The sequence below is a fragment of the Manacus vitellinus genome, unplaced genomic scaffold (genome assembly GCF_001715985.3).
Source record: "Manacus vitellinus isolate BGI_N305 unplaced genomic scaffold, ASM171598v3 scaffold_8_pilon, whole genome shotgun sequence".
NCBI classification, from domain to species: Eukaryota; Metazoa; Chordata; class Aves; order Passeriformes; family Pipridae; genus Manacus; species Manacus vitellinus.
The window spans coordinates 5,226,712-5,249,016 of record NW_021940864.1 but is presented as its reverse complement, the minus strand read 5'-3'; the positions used below and the strand labels follow the sequence as shown (position 1 = coordinate 5,249,016).

The window sequence follows — 22,305 nt, the reverse complement described above, 5'->3', positions numbered from 1 at the left end:
TGTTCAGTTGTTGCATTTTATTCTACAATGAGATTGGAGTTAGATTCTTTCTTAGGCTGATAAAGGAGTATATATTTCTTCAACAAATACACTTTGTGCCCCTCCAAATAACAGTACACACTGCAAACTGACTATGTTGAGCTGGAATCAGACTGCAACCACATTTGCAACAAATAAGCATTAAATTGAATCATCCCTGCCAGATGCCAGAATGTACAAACATTGCAGACGGGCTGGATTAGGAAATTCACAGCCTGAAAGTCAGTCAGAGTTTCTCCACTGAAAGATATATTGGAGTGCCTGATATACTCCCTAGGGAAAAAATAAAAGGTCCATGTTGGGGTCACAAAAGAACTGGAAAGCAAAAAGGTGGAATTAGAAAATATACTGCAGAACACAAAATTGCTCTCTTCCCATTCTGATGTTAATTTGCTCAAGATGGATTCTGCTCTGATCTGCTTCCACGTGGCAATGCAGTTCTGCACCTGCCTCAGCAGAGTTGTCCCATGGTAAAACAGGTGTGACAAAATCGGGATATGGCATGTGTGTGTGCCTGAGGCACCTTATCTTGGGGCTGAGCAAAGTAGCTCTGATAAAAGTAAGACTAATTGTAATGTTTATCTCTATATTCTATCCTTAATTATGATACATCAGCACCCAGGCTGCAGTCAGTCAGGACAGGAAACTGAAATCTCAAAGTGTTGCAGAAAAAAATATATTGGGGCCCAAAAGAAAGTAAAATTTATGTCATTCTAAATACAAAAATAAAAGAGGTGTTGTCACTGTCACACTCCTGAGATTCCAAGACAGTTGAAGCCCAGGCAGTTTCGGAGGGATTTTCAAACTTCTGTGTCCTTAGGTGAGTCAACCTCCCTATTTTTTCAAGATTCTGAAGTAGATACCAAATACTGGTCTGATTTGGAGCCGAGTAACCTTAAGAGTTGAAGCAGAGGCACAATGGTTTAACCTTGCTGTAACTCCCAGGAATAGGACTGGTTTGTATATTTTACTAAGGTCCTGGCACCATTGGTAGGATCAATTTGAGAAAAGTTGTCCTGCAAAATGAGATGGGTATGGTTTGCATTGGGCTGCTCACAAGTAAAAGAAGGGCTGTTCTCTCTTATTAGAAAGCTCTGCCTGAGGCAGGTAATAATGCCCACTGGACAGAATGGATCAATAGCTAACCCTGGTAATAAATTAATAGTGTTTTATTCCAACTGATTTAGTATCTCTCCTAAATGTGCTTTGTGATTGGATTAACTGCATAGTCCCAATTTAATTTTTAATAGATTCCAAAATACACCAAAGACAGAGAAGTAGGGACATATAAAAACCTACTTATCACTCCAAGCTCCAGTCCATTCTACTTCACCCCAGGGATTTCTAAGCCTCACTAGTTTCTCTGGCCGTCCTCGGTAATATACCTAAAAGATCCACAACAAACAGAGCCTGAGCACTTCCATTATTCCAATCATCACAGGGCAATTGCTTTTCACACAGGATAAAACATGATTTGTACTTGAGTGATGCAGTCCATTACAATTTGCAGCAGTTGAAAGACACCTAGATGCCTTCCACCCTTATTTTACATTATCCTGTGCCACCAAGTGAGCCGTTAGCTGCAGCACTCACCATTTCATACCATGACAACAACCCACAAGGAAAAACATGAGCTACAAAACAGCAGAATATCTATATCCTCAAAAGCAGAAGACATTGCACAACACGGTAAGGTTGGAAAGAGGTTATCTGCATGGACATCTCCGTAATGATTCCAATTTCAGAGGAGCAGGAACATCTGGGGCTCACTGTGAAGGTGAGACCAACAGCAGAGTTTATGAAAGAGACTTTTACTCCTTTCCTGTCAATGCTGACTGGTAAAGTATTTGCACCCACACACAGTATAAACACGTGGGAAATGGCTGCCTACTCTCCTGCTTCTCCTTTCTGTACCTTCCATTTTGGTAACAGCTTGGCACACCTTTACATGTTGTATCCCAGCCTAATGGTACAATACAGGTTGCTGACTGCACATTGTACTACAAGCACAGAGCTTCTGACCTGGCTAAGTACTGTAGGTACTTCCTTTTCTTCTCTGTAAGAGGGTGCATAAGACAGCAACATTTTTATTTGGTCAGTCACAGCAAGACATCAGAAAGTTGAAGGCACTGCAGTATTGCACCCCCAAGCTGTTTTGCACAATGGCCCCAGAGAGGCTGGCTTACCTCCTCTGCTCCAGTGATAGAATAAGCATGTCCTTTTACCAGCTTCAGACTTGTGATTGCTTCTATTTCAGCTGCAGCAGTTATCTGGAGCAATAAAAGTGTGCACATTTATGACTATATATTGTGTATGAATTTGACTTTCATGAACAACTTAATATGGGGGAAGACATCCAAAGTGGTATGCACAATGAATACCAACATTCTTGATGCAAAGTATATTAAATAAAGGTGAGATCTACAGCAAAAACTCAACTCTACAGTTTCATGTCCCTTAATATGCAGCCCTAGCACAGAAGAAATTCAAAAATGTACAATGAAATCTAAATCTAAATCCAACTCCCAGCTCAGGCTACAGACCCAGTCATCTGCAAAGACATGTTCATATGAACATAGGCCTGGCCTGCCTGAGTCAAGATCTAATATATCAAACTTTGAACTCTGGTAATTCTATATGCCATATACCAGGATTTCAAACAGGATAATGAAACAGGATGTGAAAGATGTGAAATTTCCAAAACATGTTCAAACATCCTCTGTAACTTGAGAGTGTTTGTATTACAGGTGTTAATAATCTTTAGGACTGAAAACCAAAGCCAGAATCAGCCTACAGGCTCCAACAAAGTGTCTCAAAGAGTTTGTCTCTGGCAGCTGAGTGTCTGGAGCTGAAATTACACAAAATTTGAACGTGAAAAGATAGAGAATGAAAATGGGGTTCAAGAAGACCAGTACCGAAGAGCAGTTGGTGGTTCTAGGTATTATCCTACACTGTCTTGTAAATAGGGAGTCACCACAAGAGATGGCTATTTAGAACCTCATCTGAAGGTTTTGTTACTGAAATCAATAAAGGTCTGACATTAATTGTGTTTTGCTTTTATATCAGACTTTCCTACCTACATCTAACATTGATCTGAGCTTTTGTTACAGTATGGACCCGAGTCCTGAGAAGAGGAGGAAGGAGAGTAAAGCTTTGTCAGTCTCTTACATCAATGGAGCAGCCAAGCAACGACCCAGCTCTCAGAGCCTTCTGGATGATTTGGTACAGGTTTGAAGGAGCCCTCCGCAGCTCATAGGACTCAGAGATGCCTCCAGTAAAATCCTCAAAGCCCTCCATAGTGGACCCTCCTGTGAGAGCTTCATAAGAGCCATTCAGCCTGTGGGAGAGATGACAAGACCTATTCAAGGGATCATCTCCACCTGTAAGCACAAGGCACCGCAGAAAGAAGGATTTATCATTTAGTATCTCTCGGTCTGGGTGATCATCAGGGGCACCAGAATTAAAAGCCCCTTGAAACAGACAGTTGGCAACAGGCTTTATGGACCTCGAGGGAACTGTAAATAATGAGTGGAATGGAGGCTGCATTTGAATGAAGTGTGTGGTGACTAACATCACAGTGCCTGGCCCACCAACAGCTGCACACCCAGGAGTGCTGCCTCCTGCTTAGCCACCATACTTGGCATAGGCCTTCTCCAGCAGCGCGCTCCAGAACTCGTTGCCTTCCTCCGAGTGCACGAAGACCAGCTTCCCATCCTTGGTGGGCAGCCTGTCATCCACCACGACGTCCACCCACTCCCCGTACTGCCAGAACTGACAAAAAGAAGAAAGGAAAAGGTGGTGAGTGCTGGTGTGCCCATAATAGCTCCACACTACCATCCTCCTACCCCTTCACCTGTCATCAGTTCCTCCTGCATAAGTCACTGTAAGGTTTCATTCCCATGTTGGATTCCCCTCCTTTGTAATAGAGGCAAACTCCTCCCAGCCCTGTGGAGTGTTCAGCAGGCTTCTTAATGCTATATTAAATTTTGCTAATAGACAATATTAACAGCATCTTGTTGCACATAACATCAAAAACACTCACTGTGCTCCATGCAGAGTTTACATGGTGGAGAGTCCAGAAAGCTAGTGTGTAGACAGGTTACTCTAAACTGTCTTAAGGCTCAGTTCTTAAGAAAAAACAATTCCCCTGCAAAAATGCTGCAAGGAGGGGTCATCTGAAGGGGAAGCACTCAATAGCGCTAATCCCTTCTGTAAATACTGGGAAACATGTGAAACGTTGCTAATGCTAAATTTTGGTCTCAAAGCTAGCAATATTTATTCCAGAATTTGATGCAGTACTGAAAGGAGAGAAGACAATTCACACCGTAATACTCTAAGGTGAGCTGGTAGAAGGTATGTGTTTTATAAATCCTCTCCTCACCAGACCAGCTCCTTTCACTTTGCAGGGTGAATCCACACTGCTCACACCTGAGCCTAACCTCTACTCAAAGCAAGATAGCTAAATCCCAACACACTGGGTCTGCAGACAAGGAAATACAGGCATAACCACAGCGAGGGGAGGACAAGGAATCACATCAACCTGAATTCACTCTCAACAGTTGGCAGCAACAGAGTTTGGTTTGGGCTCACACAGCCTGATGGTTCAGCTGAGTTTACAAAAACTGTTTAATTTCCCAGAGCCCTATCAGCTGTAAGACAGCAGAACCTAGCCAGTGAGCAGGTCTCATTTAATATTATTTAACTCTGTTCTTCTTTTCTTTCTCTCTCCTCCATCAATTTCACTTACACACTGTAATTCTTGACTATTTTGTTTGTTACAAAAAAAAACCAGAAACAGTCTGCTTCTGGCTAAATACTAGAATTTTCCTCTTTTACTCTCAATACTTTGTTCATATAGATACCTGGAAATGAAAGATTCCAGCATAGTCCTTCTGGAAACTCTGATCCTTGGGAACAACACGGTACAGAACATCTGGATTCAAAGTGAGAGATGCAATGGCAGCTAGGAGCCAGCAATCACCTAAAAACACACACGTTGCAAGGCAGAAAAGTTCATTAACAAATAGGGGTTTTGCTAAGCTGATCCCTACACCATTAAGTCACACTCTCACCTAGACTAAAATGCCAGCATTAAGAGCTGTGCATGGTCCTGCCAGACTCAGTATTGGTTCAGCAATCCATTCTTCCTTTGTTTTTTATCTCTTTTCCTCATTTTCCACTCACCCAAACCGCATAGGTACCTTGGGCCTCTGAGGCTGACCATGGTGGTAATTTTGCTGGTCTAGTTTGTGCTTTGCTATTTTGATTCTTTAATAAAGCTGTGAAAACAAGCTGCTTTGCTAAGCTTGTTAATGCCCTCAGGAGACCAAGAATGCAGCCAGAGGGGGAAGACATTTCGGGTATGTGGGTTGCAAAGCGTGGCTGGGCAGGACACAGTTAATCACCTGCAGTACTTTGACTAAACTCAAGGCAGCAGACCTGGGGGAGACAAGGACTTAGAAGATGTCTGGAAGAGGGCAAAAGCTCCTTGTTTATAGAAGGACGGTGGGACTTCCATTCCTATCTTTTGGAGAATATTCAATGGACAGCAGGAACATTTGGGGGCCTATTTCTTCTTAACCCTTTCTTTGAATGTCTGAACTTGAACTGCACACAAGGACTACTACCAGAGATTTGCCCGGGAGTGTAATGGAAGCTGAAGTCTCCTGGGACCTTTGCAAGGAGGTGAGTGCTTTCTCTGGCCCACTCCTCATCCTGGAAAGGCTGGGCCTGCCCAGCCCTCCCTGGAGCCTTCGTGTCTCGCAGCTGGAGCTGTTTGCTGGGTTGGTTGCCCGGTAAGAAGGAGGTGGTGCCCCTGGGAAACTCAGTGACTCACAGGTTTCTTGCAGTGTTTGCATACTGCAAACAGCAGGAGGAACTTTTGTGATTCTGTATGATTTCTGAGGTGTGCAGAAAGTCTAGGAAAACAAAACTGCTCTGAAGGTACTAACATTTTCCTGGTTCCCTGTGGATTATCTGTGCCAAGACATAGTTTCTTTGTGCAGGTGCATATTCTGCAGAAGGAATTGGCATAACAGCTCTTGCATCAGAGAAAATAAGCTAATTGAGAAACCAAGGAAAGAGTTTAATCTGTAGCATGATGGAATACCCTAGAGTAGCAGTTAATTCTTTATATTGACTCAGACTTTATGATTTAGTGTCATGATGAATACAACTGCAAAAGTAAGATATAGGAGCTGGGTGCTCTCTGCTGCCTGTACCCCACTGGGGGGTACCCAGATGCCTCCCGTGAGCTGAGCAAGAAGCAGCTGTTTGAGTTAGGCAAGCAGGGACTTCAGAAACACCTGTGAAGAAGTGCCCCTGGTATGATGACCTGTAACCACCTGAGCTGGCTGATGGCATCATGGATCCAAAACCGTGACACACCCACCGTGCCAGTCCAGGCATTTCCAAAGAGGAAGGAGGGAAAACCCAGGATTAGCATGTGAAATGCTGCTTGAGCCTTCACCCAGGTTTGCTCTGCCTTGTCTTGGCTGCCACGTTCAGGAAAGAGCACTCAAGCTGGAAGGGGGCAGAAAATGGCTGGATTACCTCTTTCTCCCCATCCACCTGCATTTCTTATGAGAAGAGGTTAAAAAAAATTGTCCTGCTCATCCTACACAAGTGGTGTTTGAAGAAGTGTGAAGCAGGTTAAATGCTCCTTTGCAGAAAAGCTCTTTGAGGCAAGACCTCTTAGTTGAAAGATAATATTTCCTTTGCAGAAGAGAAGATAAAATAAAAGGGTTGTGACATATTTAAAGTGGAAATTGAGAAAAATTGGTGCTGTGCATAAAGAGAGTCCAGAAGAGGCAGCCTCTAGAAAAACTATGAGCAAAAAACCTTATCAAGCTCATCTTCAAACTAATTATTTTACAAGCTATTTTTCATTCTGTGGGAGAGAAAGCTGGCCTGGAAGTTTCCTCCCACCCTTAGGTACCTATGTATAAAATAAGAAAAATTATGAGAGCACAAAGTGTGGGGGGAAAAAAGGCTTTAAGGACCTCCTCTGCCAAGGAAACGCAGACATAGGAAAAAATGAGTCTAAGACCAGATCTGCTTTGTGTTTATTTCTTTGAGGTTTTCCTTGGTACAGGTGTATGCCTTAAGCTGTTATAATTTTGTTTTCCTTGGAGAGGCAGAAATAATGATGATAAGTGTGGGGAAAGGATTTTCAGAGGAGGAAGATGAAAAGCCTTATCAAGTTAGAACTGAAATCCTCATTTTCTCAATTACTCCAGGTTTTCTTGCTGCTCTGGCTGTTCCTGGTATGCTGTGAAGCGCAGAACATTATTTCTGAGAAGATGGCAAGATGGGGGACCTTGGTGTCCCTGTTCTGTCCCTCCACCCCCGCTGAGGCCAGAGAAGGTCTGCAGCAGTGACAAGTTGGTGCTCTCCCAATGTGCAACACGTGGAAGGGTTTCCCCTTCCTGGTCCAGGCCAAGATTTTATAGTCAGTGAACAAGAAACTGCTGCAGGCTTTGCTGAAGATGGTGTATGTTTGATGCGCAATTAGGCAGAAGATTCAGTGAAATGAGGGGGGTTTCCTTAAGTATGTTATTTACTTCCCTGACTCAGAACTGAACAATTTTAGAATCTCAACCCCATAAGATGCCAAATGCAGCGTGAAATCCTTTACAGCTATCTTACAGCATGAATTAACTTCTTATCGTCTGGGAGAGTGAGTGATGTGGGTGCTCCTGCCTCTCTCAAACACACCATGCAGTCCAACTTCCCAGGGAAGCGTTTAGAGGCAAGCCTGCTCAAAGCAAGCCTGGAAAGAATTGTGTTGGAAGAATTGCAGTGGTGAACTTGGCCTTAAAAGTAGCTATGCCTGCCTTAAGCAATGCAGAGTCCTGTCTCTAAACCTTACTTTGGGGCCTAATATCTTTGACTAAGCTTGTGCCTGAACAAATATCAACCATGCCTTCCAAAAGGAACCAACTGGGAATTGGCTGCTGTGCAGTAACTTGATAAAAATGAGGGTTTGCATGGGGTGTCTGAATGTAGATGGTTTGGGGGCATCTTTATGTAGCAGTGATGCGTGACATTCAAGCTCCTGTGATATTTACTTTAAGACAAATTAAAGAGGATGTAGAAATCTGTCCACATCAAGGAGCTTCCATAATGGAGCCTAAACTGCACAGTTTGCCTCTTACCTTCTTATACACCACAATGGGATCATGGCCTATTAATAAGCCTTCTCAGCCCCACTGGATAATAGATTACTAGTTCTAAAAAAAGTACAACTTGACAGTCCATGTTCCTTTTTTCAAAGTTTAACATAATTTTGTGGGCAATAAATTTTGGAGTTTTGTTTGTGATTATGACAAAAGGACAGTGCAACAGCACAAGTTCCCTAGATAGACAAATTATATAGGACCACTCAAACTTGCCCTGATTCAGCTAAAGGTTATGAGTAATCTTTCAAACTGTAAGGAAATTATTTTATTCCTTTCCAAAAAAAGTGATTTTTTTTTGAGGGAAAGGAAAAGAGGCCAATTGACCAATTAATCAAATTAATTATTTAGAATGTATTTCCAGTAAACTTATAGTCAAAAAAAATGACAATATCAAAAAGCATGTCTGCTCACTCTGTGTTTGAAGTTGTAGCCTTTTAGCTTATAAAAAGATTTATTTTTCTAAAAAAAACCCTCTCAACATTAGCCCTGTGAAGTTATATCACCTATAGGCATATAGCTGCTTCTGCTCAGCCTCATAGATCATGAGTAGAAGTTTCAGACAAGTGCCAATTACAGTGTTTGCTGTTGCTGCTGAATGTCCAAAAAAGAAGCCAGCTCGATGCATGGACATGAAGTTATTTGAAATGGTCATAAAGTCCAATTTATTTATTTTTTTTTTTATTAAGCAATTCTGACCTTGAGTTTGTGGTGGAAAGGGTAAACACGAATCTTAGCTGTGCCTAGCTCCTGTGTCTGTGTCCATATACAGAGAATTACTTTGACTGTTAGTGCACTTGAAATAAAATCACTTGCTGCTCACAGATGTACTGAGATGGCTCGTGTTCTCAGTGCTACTCAGTCACCTCCTGGTTTAGAGAGATAATCGAATTGCTGCAGAGAATACCGAATCCTCAGTGACCTGGGAGCTGAGCGACTCCTCTGTATTGATGATGTTTACCCAAGCATGCTGCACTTGCAGAGGCCATAAAATAAATGAGAAATTTGATTAGTTTCAGTTGCTACAGAGCAGTGCTCGGTTTTTGTTTAGCTACCATTGAAGTGTCTAGACACAGAATATCTGAACTCTTCTTTGACCTAGAGATGGTGAGATTTAGCCAAAAGTCCAAGTGTTTGGTTCCAAGATCTAACTGGACAGCACAAAGGCGTTTCTGTCCTGACTGTATTCTGGCTTATTGCTATTTCAGCGATGCCTGGTGTTCAGAAGGGATCCAAATACAATGCTCTGGCTCTTGCCTCCTGGATTGTCAAGCAGCACTGACTCTCAGCTTTAGTCTCTGCTGGAAGCCCTTCTTCAGAGCTCGTAGTACCTGGGGCATCATACCAGACATCAAGGAAGCACTGACCCACTAGCTTATCATTTATAGCAATGCAGACTGCCTCTGCTTTGAGATTTCTAAAGGCTTCCTGAGGTTTTCTATGGAAATGAATTATGCTCTGCAGCTGTGTACAGAAAGGCAAAGGAGAACCCAGCAAAGGAACAGGCTTTCTTCTCTTTGAGGTCTCAGAATTCTCAGTGAATGTATTTTTTGACAGCTACAAGATATATCTGCTAGAACTCCAATGCCCCTTAGCCACGGCACTGAACGTCAGAGGGGCCATACATTAACGTCTAACAGCAAAATAAGTGAACAAACCCAATATTATTAAGTACTGTCCTACCTACACCCGCTTCATAGGTTCCCTCAACAGGTATCAGATCTATCTCAGAGCTGTCAGGCTTTGGTTTGTTCCGTACCTGTAATCTCTTTAAATCTGTCTGAAGGACAAGACATGCACAAAGCATGCATGGGGTGGGCTCCTCAGCTGGTGTGAACTCATGCATCTGCCTTGGCTTCAGGGGACTCCTCCAGCTGACAGCCCGGGCCAAAGGAGCTGCAGTGCCTGGAGTAGCCTCTGAGCATTCAGAACAAAAGGCAGCTCATGAATACAAATAGTGTGGATCTGGAAAGCTAATATTAAACTGAGGGGTTTTCAGTATGTTTTATATTATTAAAATTAAATTTATGTCACTTGCTTCTTAAGAACTTCTGCAAACAGTTCTAATGTTAACTTATTCAGATAGCTGCAAGAAAACTTCATAAGTCACCTTTATTAACTAAGACTATGTGACTGCATTTCAAGTTGTTACTAGGGTATCAAAAAGATACGGTTCAAAGAACGTTTAAAATATTTCAAGTCTTTCAAGTTCCCATCAAACTTCCCAAGCTGATATTCATCTAGCTTACACTGTTGTCAAAGAAATAAGTTTAATGGAGTGAGACTAACTCTGTTTTTTCTTGTTCCTTTTGTTCATATAAACCCAGACCTGCAGTTTTATTTTTAAAAGAAAAGAAACATGTCAGAAAAGATTATTGAAAATAGGCTCTATTTCCCTCAAGGACTTGTTAACCGGTCACATACGTGGCTTATGTAAATATGTAATCAGGGTCTGTTTCAATTGAAGTGTTTTACATGAGGGTTTTAGTAACAAGGACTTTGATATTCAAGGTATTGGATCAAATACCAAAAAAGCTTAGTATGCCTCGGAGATGTAAAGCAAACACCCGAATGCTAGAAGGGAAGTCCCATGCCTGAAGTTTGTTTTTGTGAAGGGTCAGTGTGTGTAGAAGCAACTGTAAGCAGCCTTACAGAAACAAATTGGATTATCTTTTTTTTTTTTTGTTGGTGAGAGAGTAAGAGAGAGAAAAGCAAGCTCCTAATAAAAGCAGAATTAGATTTCGGGACTTTTCTTCTAGGTTCGGAGCAGCTTTCAGAACTAGCACTTGGGGTACTGCCCACCAAAAGCTGGCCTCAGAAAACCCAGAGCCAGACACTATCCCCAGATTCACAGGAGGAGTTTGGGTCCAGTTCTGTTTTTACCACTATTTGATGGATTTTGGCAGCAGTCTCTAATGAAAGCCCATTGAGGATAAAGAACTGGGACTCCACAGAGACATTCAGCAGGTGACAGAAGCAGAAAAGGACTCAGAGTATTTGTATTCAGTTTCCAAGCTAAACACAAATAACACATTGACCTTTTCTAGTTTAAGAATAGGTAATATTCTTCAGTCCTATAGCTTGTAAACTGTCAAGGAAAATGAGGTTTTATGTCAGGCATGTGATCTTTTTTCTGTTTTAATGCTATTATAGAAACTTCCCAAATAGAAGGTGACAAGAAATGTCTCTTATTACTTATCTGAACCATTTTCCTAAAACAGAGTAAGTGATCTCCCCAGCATCCACCAAATAAATATCCTGGAGCAAGTATATGATTGGGCACCTTATTTTTAGCATTTGGAGTATAAGCCCACACACCAGGGAATTTTTCAGCAATTGCTTTAATGGTGCTGTGTTTACAAGACCAGCATTGGTATTATTTATTGCCAATGACTTGCAGAAATTGTTTGAATCTCATTTGCACAATGGATGGGCTGGAAAACCAGTGAGGTCAGGAGTACTGCAGTTAGCAGCACAGGAGGGAGAAAGGCTGATTTCTCTGTGTCTAATCTATCAAATTCTCATTACAAGAGCTTCAGCCTTCCTGCCTCTATATGTAGTCAGGAGAGGTTGCTACTGCTGTCTTCTGCAGCTGGATCTTATCAGTGAGGCAGGCAGGGAAGGCAGCTGCTGCAGCAGCTATTTGAGGGGGGGATCAAGTCCCGTTACAGCTCCCTTCTGGCCGCTTGCACGGCAGCTCTGTTAAGTCAACGGCAAGCCCTGGAGAAAAACGTGTAAGAAAGTTTTTCTGTGATGGATCTCCAGGAGAGGATGAGTGCTGCCTGAGAGACATCTCCTCTGGATCAGGCCTTAATTTGGGGAGCTGAGCAACACTGTCTTTTCTGTCTGAGCTTGCATGGTGTGGCTGGTGCCCAGTTGCTCCTGTCCCTGCTCGCAGCTCTATGCCAAATGCTGTACAAGCAGAAGGAGCATTCAGCATGAAAGCCTTGGAACATTTTGCCGTTGTGGATCATATTATGGAGGTTTATGTGCTCTGTTCATTTTTTATTATGTGGTCTTTGTTTCTAACTCCTGCCTGGACCACCCTGCTTGGCACAAAATGGTCATAGACCCAGCCTCTCTACTAAACCAGTTCCTGCTCTATTCCTTGGTTGTTATGTATTTGTTTTGTGTGAGACTGAGGCTGGAACCTGCTCTGCCTCCCAGATAAAAACCCCTAGGGACTAGGCTACAGGGGAAAATTTCCCTGGTGTCCACTGTCCCCACAGTCTTTGAAGCTGCTCTTGCTGGGATGGGCAAGTGTTCTCATGATTAGGTTGGTGTCCAACTCTATCTTAAGATGTCAAGAGCAAGCCAGCCTTCTGCTCCACATAATTAGCTTCCCTTCTCCAGGAGACAGTTTGGTGTCTTCCAAGTTTGACATAGCTCTTACAAGCCCATATATATACCCTGTCTCAGGCAGCAATGCTGGTACATGGGTCCCCTTCTTGGGGATCTGCCTCTCTCCATACTACATCTGGGAGATAGCCAATAAAATAAAATGGTCCGTGTCTGAGGAACTTTTAAATTAATCTGCATTTTTTTTCTTCTTACAAAACAAAATTCAGAAGCACTGTAAATACCCAGCTCTCCTTGGCAGACATCTGTTCGGGTAGCTCCTCCAACTATGAACTGAGGGTTGGCACATAATTCCTGAAAAGACATAATTTCAGAGTTTGCAACACCCTTTCTGCTCTGAGAAGTTCCCTTTTCTTGTTCCTTGTTTCAATATTCAAAAAATATTAAACACTTTCAACATTTCTTATAAAATATATCTTTTCTCTTCTCTCTGATTAACATGGTCTCAGAACAACATTTCTGTAAAAAAAATGAGGACTGCTTGTATTTTTTGAGGCAAATCCTGCTACTTGAGACTGTCGGTGATATTAGTGAGAATTTTTGCTACTGTGGAGACAGGCGAAAATTCAACCTCGGCGTTTACAATTTACTCTATCTTGCTGAGATTTTAGTTCAAGCAGTGCAAGTGAGTTTGTGACTGTTGCTGCTGCCTGTGCCACTGGAGCTCTGCTGAGTTTCCACTGCCAACAGCGTGGAGGATGTTCCCCAACCCTGACCCTGCTTCCTGGGAGGCCAACCACGCAAATGCTTTTATTAGCAACAACCCTCCTTTCTTCCTGGCCCTTTGGGGACAGCCAAGTAGGTTATGGCAATGACTGTCACTCCTGTCCCAACTCTGAGCTCTCCAACAATTCATGGCCTATATTAGGAAGTTAATATTGTCTCTCTAGAGACAAAAGCCTTCTTTGTTTTCTTGAGCATTTTCCACGAGTTTCTGGATGGCAGCAAGGGGCAGTTTATAGGAAGCCTAACTTGGCAAGCAGGGCTGAGGACAGTTTAGGCAGTCACTGGCTCTCACAGAGAGCAGTAGTTGTCAGCTTTGAGCATCCTGTGGAGAGACAGGGGCAACCCAGGACTACTTGTGTGCATGTGTGTGACAAAGAGCCAATTTCCTCTTGCAATAGGTGGCATCTCAGCTACCTCTTTTTTGCTTCTGTTCGGTGGATAGGAGTCAGGAGCAGGTTACCCACCCCACAGAAATAGGGGGTTTGTAGGTTTTTCTCTCCTCCCTCCAAAGCAGTGCACCTGGTGTCAGTCAGCCGCATATGACTTATTACTCACCTAGACACCTGTCCTTTCTGAGCCACTCCTAAGTGCCACATACACCTTTCACACAGCTGACTTTCCATCTTTTCTCTTTCTATAAACCCACTGTTGAAATCGGAAGATAAGTCTGTGGTGGCAGTGTCTAACACTTGCTGTCCGCAAAGCAGCAGTCTCAGGGGTTGATATTAGCAGATATTTGTTTTGCAGGGGGCACTTCTCCAGCAGGTTTTCTCCCAGTTACCCACTGGTTCTGGTTTGGATGCAGACAGGGAAGTGAGTGGTGATCCTGTCAGCCTGCAATCACAGGCAGAGTTTGCAGATGGAAACCTGCTGACTGGTAGAAAAATGAGAAGGGTGTGGCCTCCAAGAGGAGTCACCCACAACACATAAAAACAGATTAGATCCGGGTCCCTCTGAAGAGAGAAAAGCAGAGAGTTTGTGTCACCTTGCAGCAGCGTTGGGCTCTGACCCTTGCATAGGGATAAGCCAGTGGGTCCCAGTACTTGTGGATTAAGTGTTCATAAATTGCTTGTGTCTCTGATGAGTGCTGGGAAGGCAGAGGGGTCCCGTGAGGGCAGGTCTCTAGCAGGCAGGACTGGAACATTTAACCCTGTTGGATCTCAGACCTCAGTTATTCCTTACCTTGATACATTTGTGGGTGTCTCTGCCTGCAGCAGGCTCAGTGTTGTAGCCCAAGTCTAATTTAATGAGTTTCCTAAGGCTGACCTCCAGAAGGACAGGCAAAGCCAAGAGACACATCCATGGTACTTGTTTCTGTAACACCCAGGTGCCAGAGTAAGGTGCTTATGGACAAATGGGGTTGCCAGGATTATTAGGCCTGGAGTTATTTGACCTGCAAATTTCTGTTTCTCACTTTTCAGGTGAAAAACACAACAAAAATCAAAGTCTTGAAATCTATTGTTCTTCTCATTTTCCTTGCCCACATCAGAGGGAGGTAAGTCATTTGGAGATTTTTCCTTCCTTCCTCAGTTTTTTAATATTTCTTGATGTTACAAGAAGGGCCAAAATGACAAAGGAGGAGCAAAGTAGAGACAGAAACAAATGGCTGAAAAATGAAAGTGCAGAAGAATCTCTGAAGCCCTGATTTTGCAGTTTTAAAAAAAAATCATCATCTAATCTTTCCTGATGAAAATTACTTTCTTAAAATCAGAGGCCATTTGTAGGATATATGTATTTGGGTAATAGCAATTCCAGTCAATTGCTATTTAACTGTTATATGTAGCTTGAAGTGAGACAGAGGATTTTATTTACATATTAGCCTGATTTCCTGAGGTGTACAGTGGCAAGACCTTGGTGTGGGTACTTTTACAATCGACGGCTCCAGGGGTACCCCATGGTCTGTCTGGATACACATGGGCCTTTTCAACCCATCTCTAGATTGCACCCTGGACTTGTAGCTCTGAGGATCTGGGATGGACAGGGAGGAAGCCTGTTCCCATGAAGCAGGTTCCCACAGACTCCTTGCTTTATAATGGGCTTAGAAGACGATGATTTTTTTTTTTCCCCACCCTCTTTCCAGCCTTGCTTCTGCCAACCATGGAGGTAATGCAAGATAGAATTAAAGAAGAAAACATACAGGAATAGTGGATATTCAGGCTCACCACTGCTTTAGTATGCATGTTCAGGTGTGCTTTGATTAGATTTGAACCCAGTAAAATAGACACTCTTACCGTGGGGCGCTTCCAGATTATCCCCTGGGTTTTGAAGGAGTATGGTCCCAGGTCCCGGTAGCCCAGAGCAGAGGGACAGGCTGGGAACTCCTCATCCTTGAACAGGGTGCCAGTCTGCAGGCATTGCTGCTTCAGGGCTTCATAGTCCTGCTTCAAATACTTGATGGCATTCTTGTTGGATCCGAGCCCATCCGCCACCGCTCTTTCTTGGCACAGCCTTGCCGCGACCCTGGACATGCCTGCCCACCCTCCCAGTGTGTGGTGCAGCTCCGGCTTTGCCTCCTGGGAGAGGAGGTCAGTATAGGCAGGTAGCAGGCTCGGGTGGAGCCAAGGACTGCTCTAAGTGCTCCTGCAGCCCTGGAGGGAGGAGGCACCAGAAGTGCAAATATGTACCTGAGAGACACAGGCAGGAGCTGGCGGGAGCCACAGCCAGCACGGCTGGGACTGTGGGCACTGCCTGGTGCTGCTCCCATGCTATTTGCTTTTTTTGCAGTCCCTTTTTAAAGTACTCTTTTAACAAGGAGCAAGGGAAAACAATGTTTTTGCAGACACACCTGTTTACACACAGAAAGTGATTGTGTGAGTTTAGTGTGCTGAAAGTCAGGTTTGAGGATCAATACTTTAAAAATCCAGGTGGAGATGGTTTAAAACTCCTTTCCTCCTTCTGAGGTTGGACTCTGTGCTGTTGGAGGGTTGCACAGCCACAAAACCTGGAGCTGGGTATCTATTGCTACAGCTTACACGGCTATGGAGATGCCATGGAGCTTTAGAGCTAGGGGAAAGTTGAACACATTTTTGGCTTAAGTGATGGGTATTTTCAAAAGGCCCCCTCTCTTTAGTACTCTCAAAGCAGTAGGAATTTTTAACTTAATTTATTACCAATAAAAGGTGTGAACTTGACAGAATTAAAGCTGACCACTTGACTATATGATCTGCAGAGGGCAAGGATACAATCCAGGAGCATGACCTAGGCCAAAAATGGGAAATTGTTTCACCAGACAGAAGGTAAGCCCTGCTATTCATGCCCAGTGTGACCTTGGGCAGAAATTATACTTTCCCCATCTCAGCTAGTGAGATGTCAGCCATCCTCTTTACAGATTTTTGGTGATATTTCCTGCATATAAAATATCTACAAGCAGAAAAAAATTATGGTGTAAAAGGCTGTATAAAACCTTTAAAAATAGTGGTTCCTGTTCTTGTAGTAGAAAAACTCAAAGTTTCTACCCTAGAAACCCCATTTTGTACTGACACAGGGGTGCACACCTCCCTGGAAAGGTGGCTGAAAATGTCTGTAGGTTCAAGAACTGAAGGAAGAAATATTTTACATGGAGCACAGCTGCTCTCTGCTGTCTTCCTATATAATGGCCAGGATACCCTAGCAAAGACCACTGCATGTCCAGCAAAAAACTGGGTAAACAGTGACTTTGTTTGCCAAAGAGCATGTTTGATGACTACCCCTTGGTATATTTAGACAGAAGGTGTGGGGAAGGGAAGAGAGAATTTTTAAGGACTGAAACCTGTTGAGATAAGGTGTTCAAACAGAGGCTAGCCAGGTTACTTGTCTGCAAATATTTGAAGAGAGGGAATGAAAAAAGGAGGAAACAAAATTACTTGGTCAGTTCCAGGTGGGCACAGGTAGTGAAGGCTGGGATGAGGAAATTAATATATCAGCTACCCCAAAATTAAACTAGTACTGTTGAAATCGAGTAAAGGAGAAGGATGGTCAGCTTTTTATCCCTGTTACATTTCAATACTTCTGTGCATGTCTGTGTACTGAACCAGAGTGAGGAGCAGAATAATAAAGCACTGAGGTGACGGTTTTTTCTTTACAGGGTGCAATTTTTTTTTCCTGATAAATAGACCCACTCTGAGGTACCCACTTTCTTTGCTGTAAGCTCAAGCTTTGGCAAGATTCTTCATGGAAAAGCATGGTGCTCCAGCAATTGGAAAAGGCCATTTTGATCAGGAATCTTCTGTTCTTCCATGTATTTTTTCAGACGTACACTTGAAACGCTGTGTGCTCTGTAACTCCAGTTGCCACCAGACACGAGTAGGCACAGCAGAGGTGAACATCATCGGGGTATTACAGTGTAAGGCAGAGAAATTTTGGGAGCACCTCTCCTATGAAGACGGGCTGAGAGAGTTCAGGTTGTTCAGACTGGAAAAAAGAAGGCTCCAGGGAGACCTTGTAGCACTTTCCAGTACCTAAAGGGGACCTAGAAGAAAGCTGGAGAGTGACTTTTTACAAGTGCATGTGGTGATAGAACAAGGGGGAATGGCTTTAAAGTAACAGAGAGGAGGTTAAGATTAAATATTAATTGGAAATTCTTGACTGTGAGGGTGGTGAGGCGCTGGAACAGGTTGCCCAGAGAAGCTGTGGATGCCCCATCCCTGACAGTGTTCAAGGCCAGGTCGAATCGGCCTTTGAGCAACCTGGTCTAGTGAAACATGTCCCTGCCCACAGCCCCAGAGCTGGAACAAGATGACATTTAAGGTTCCTTCCAATCCAAACTATTCTATGATTCTTTGAAATACAGTCAGATTTTAATCATAAATTTCAGTATATGTGCCATAGAAATTTTTCTGTCCTGTACCTCACATTTGGAAAGTGGCTGAGGACAACCATTTTCTCTGGGGAGTATTGGACCAGATAACCACCCATTGTGTCCACCACGACCCTCTGGTCCTAGTGATCTGTAGTACAACAGTTCAAATCCATTTCCCAAGCTTGATTAACAGCAGCATGAGTTGTTTTGTGTAGAAAGTGATACATAAGCACCATCTAGAGGATATAAAAAAGAGGAAAAGATTAGACTGTATAGTTGACTACAGCAACAGCTGTAGATATAGTATAGAGAGAAAAGCTTTCAGGTTCTCCATGACTCTCCAAAACTGCTGATGAAGTGACATTAACCCCTAGGGAAACATGAACCAGAAAAAAAAATAGGTTTAACAATTAACCTGATTTTTCTTGCTTCTGGGACTTGCAGAATATTTTTGCCTGGCTTTTCCTGCTTTCCTTCCCCTCTCCCCCTTTCTTGACAATAGCAAGAGGGTGAGAAAAATAGGGAAGAACAAAATAAACCAGGAAAATGCATCATCTAGGTTTCAAAGAAAAGTCTGCAAATTCGATGCAGTCAAGACTGTTCTGTATCTTTATAGAGGAAAGTGGAAATTTTTAGAAGAAAATAACTGCCAATTACCTAGCAGTTCTAGATACATTTCTGATATATTGCATTAGAGAGAACTGAAATGGCTCTCCTGTACCATAGCACTTTACTAATGAGGATTAAAGCTGCTTAGCTGTATTGTAGACCCTGCAGCATGAAAATGGATTAGTTCAATTTAGAGAGCTTGGCTTCTCCTATTCTGGATGTATGGGCTCCTACCCACCCTATTACTGTGAAAATGGAATGACTATTAATAGTCAAACTAGTGGGAGCTATGAAAGGTCCTTAATGTTGTCTATAAGGTTATTGTTTTAGAGGTTGCAATATTTTACCTAAGTGTTTGGGGAGGGGAGAGAAGGCTTGCTACAAGCTGAAGCCTAGTGGGTTCCCTATAGGGAAACACATTGAAATTAGCTGTGATCCTGCCTGACTGTTTTATAAATGCCAGAAAATTGTTGGTGCCTGAAGAGGAGGAACATGACATACTACAGTGGTAATGCCTGCATGCCAGGTGTGAAGCTCCACAGCACAGCTGAGCTGATCCAGGAGTGATGGTTCAGCACTGTAAGGAGCTGGAAAGGACAGATGCACTTTTCAGGATGATCCAGTTCTTTCTGACACCTCACACTGTGTTGGCTGGGGCTACAGCCAGTCTTGTGATGTTGAGGAAAGATCAATACCTCTCCAGATCCCAGGTCCAGACAGGAAAGCAATTGCCTTGTGAAACATCATCACTGCTACTGCAAGCCTGGGAAATCATCCTCATCCTAGTGAGGACAGGGCAGTTCCTGCAAAGAACAGAACCCCTGCAGGTACATGGCCCCATTTCTTCCTTCCTGAGCTGTTGGCAAGTTGCTCCCCATTGTTCCCCAATATCTGAGTATAGTGGAGGGCAAACAAGCAGGAGAGAGGATGGATATTGCAAGGCATAGCAGCTCTGAGCTACTCACAACTGCTGAGTGTAGACATACAGGGAAGCAGAAACCCATCCTGCTTGGAAATCCATGCTGCAAGTGGCAACTGGATGCTTCTTATCAGGCACCAGCATGAGCTGCAGCAGTAACAGCTGAAACCACTTTACTCGTGAAATGTGAGAGTTGGTGACTCCTTTGAAGAGCTGCAGGTGTGTAGGGAGATTAAGAAAAAGTCAGATTTCTTTTTCCTTCTGAAGTTGCCTGGTTTTAGGGAGACAGGAGTGGGTAACTACTCTTGGCACTGCTATTTTACCTCAGAGCATTACACTAGTCTCACAGTCAAATGGAAATCACCCCTTTCTTTAAAGAAAATGGGCATATTGTGTGAGTATGTAGAAGATCAAGGAACTGGCTCCTGTAGTCCTCAAAAGAACTTCCCTCCCTCTAACTGTGGAGTCATCCACATCTGCTGCTGGGCTGGAAGTAGGTGACTTGTTGATTTAACTGCAGAGGTCTTTGTGGGTAGGCTGTTCAGGTGGCTGCTGGGACGACCAACTTCCCATACAGTAAGAGAATTTCTGTATTACACCAACATATCCTTGTCCGTCATTAAACCACTGGGGACACTACCATCCCTATATGTTTGGGACCAGTCTAACAAGCCATGATGTCAAATATACCTCTTCCCTGCATTGCCCCAGGTTCCTCTCCCATTGCCTAATTGAATCCTTGCTGGTTCAATTTCTTTCTGTCTTTGCTGTCATCTGTTCATCTCCTTTTCTCAGTGTCAAGTCCCATTGCACCACAGAGACTCTAAGAAAACTCTGGTAACTCTGACTGAACAGAGCAACCACATAACATGTTTGTACACACTTGATCTTCTTGACTGTTGTCCAAGCAGAGGCTGTTGACATGCAGCCAGCAGACCCCAGAGTGGTCTGTGAGTATCATCTGTGGGATGCAGGGGAGATGACTAAGAAAAGCAAAGTAATTACATTACAAACTCCAACCCAGCTTAAACTTCTGCATCTGCTGGAAAATGGCTACAGTAGAGGAGTTCACAAACCAAAACTGGTTTTGTGGGTCATTACTTTGAACTGACACTGTTTTTCTTTTACCCTGACTCTTGAAAAACCAGAGAAGTCTGACCTGTGGCAGCTGTACAGAATTGAACCACTGCGTGGAGCCAAATAAACACTTTTTGAGCAGCTCTACAGCTCCCAGATCTGTCTGGGATGTTGGGATACAACATTCATTGTGAGTTAACACTCCTGCATAGTGAGGTGCTGTTATCTTCCAGTCTCCTGGTTCAGTAGAAAGCCTTACCTGTAAGATAATTCAGCAGTGCCCAATGAATATAAACAGTTGAGCGAAACCATCCTCCAGTGTCATACTGTGTCCTGTTGAGCTTCAGCACAGCCATGCTGGAGACCTTGGCTAACGATGTACCAGTAATTGGGTGCACACAGCATGTCCCAGCTCCACTCAGAGAGCACTTACAGCACATAACATTAATTGATCTGCTTCCAGTTCTCCATGTGTTATTGATTTGCCAAGTGCCTCAATATGCTGCCAAAAATACCATTATCCTCTTTATTCAGAGAGCCCTTCTGACCATGAGGAAGAGGAGACACCTTCAAAGCACAGCAGTTTGTCTGTGCCTGGCTAGTTTTGGACAAACAGATGATATCAGGGCTGCTTCCTTGCATGGTCATGATCTACAGAGACATAGCTGGCTGGTGCAGCTCTCATCACTCATATCTAACTTCAAAAAGATTCTAGGGACCTCCTCTGCTACACTAGGAACTGAATGAACAATGCTTAGCTTTTTTTCTTGTTTAATGGCAATGGCTTCCCATGAATTGTGCTAGTAGGATCCATGTTGAGTCTAGGAAGAGGAATCATAAGTGATTGAAGTCCAAAACTACCAAGCAAACAGACAGTGTTTCACAGTGCATTGGAGCACTGTGTATCAGCAATGAAGAAAAACTTCTGATTTAAATTTTCAAGGAAAATGTCCCGCCGCATCTCATCAAAATGGTACAGCTGGGTAATTTATGGTTCTTTGAGCATTTTTGAAACAGTAATGTTCTTTTTTTTCTAGATAGGATGGATCCAAACGACTGTTTTGTGCATCCAGTGCTTGGGATACAATGTGCAAAAAGAGGTGCCTGTCCTTCCAAGGCAGCTGGGCAGCCAGCATGGGCAGTGGGTGCAGCACAAAGGGCTCTCAGCCTCTGCATGCTGCCCGGGACCGCTGCCTGGTGCCCAGCACGTCCTGAGTCAGATCTAAAATATGAAACAAATGGTTTGAAATCTCCCTTGGAGGGCTGCTGTACTATGCGGGTGCCAGCAGCAGCATTTTAGCCATTCTTGGCAGCAGCTCGCTGCTAAACAGAGGCACTCCTTTTCCCTGCAGTGTATGGCGGGGTTGCATGTTGGGGGGGAGCTCGCTGTGTGCGGTTCAGGCTGTGCAGGGGGTGTAGATTGTTCCATGCCGGCAGTGACGGCAACACGTGCTTTGGTTACCACCAGCAAATCAAGCTGTAAATGATCACTATTGTGTGCAGTATTCAAGGTTTAATAGGGTGACAATACCGGGTACGTATGCACCATAGTCATATAGGTTTTCCTCTTCGTCTTTTTTTCCTAACGTACAGATTTGGAGAGGGCTAGCTCTGGTTTTTAC

At 43.5% G+C, this 22,305-nt stretch overlaps 2 protein-coding genes across 3 annotated transcripts in view; one reads left to right on the top strand and one right to left on the bottom strand.

The window, feature by feature from the left end:
• CAPN8 (calpain 8) overlaps positions 1-15,769 on the bottom strand; it is a 29,803-nt gene extending 14,034 nt beyond the window's left edge. For both annotated transcript variants that reach the window (XM_018085028.1, XM_029965040.1), the window contains exons 1-7: positions 15,533-15,769; positions 12,800-12,869; positions 4,902-5,020; positions 3,677-3,810; positions 3,208-3,376; positions 2,226-2,309; positions 1,339-1,424 (exon numbers count right to left, since the gene is read on the bottom strand). In XM_018085028.1, coding sequence (XP_017940517.1) covers positions 1,339-1,424; positions 2,226-2,309; positions 3,208-3,376; positions 3,677-3,810; positions 4,902-5,020; positions 12,800-12,869; positions 15,533-15,769 — 899 coding nt within the window. The remainder of the gene's footprint in view (positions 1-1,338; positions 1,425-2,225; positions 2,310-3,207; positions 3,377-3,676; positions 3,811-4,901; positions 5,021-12,799; positions 12,870-15,532) is intronic.
• Positions 15,770-21,630: 5,861 nt separating this feature from the next.
• Positions 21,631-22,305, top strand: part of CAPN2 (calpain 2) — a 26,794-nt gene continuing 26,119 nt past the window's right edge. Inside the window, exon 1 of the mRNA XM_029965087.1 lies at positions 21,631-21,666. Coding sequence (XP_029820947.1) covers positions 21,631-21,666 — 36 coding nt within the window. The remainder of the gene's footprint in view (positions 21,667-22,305) is intronic.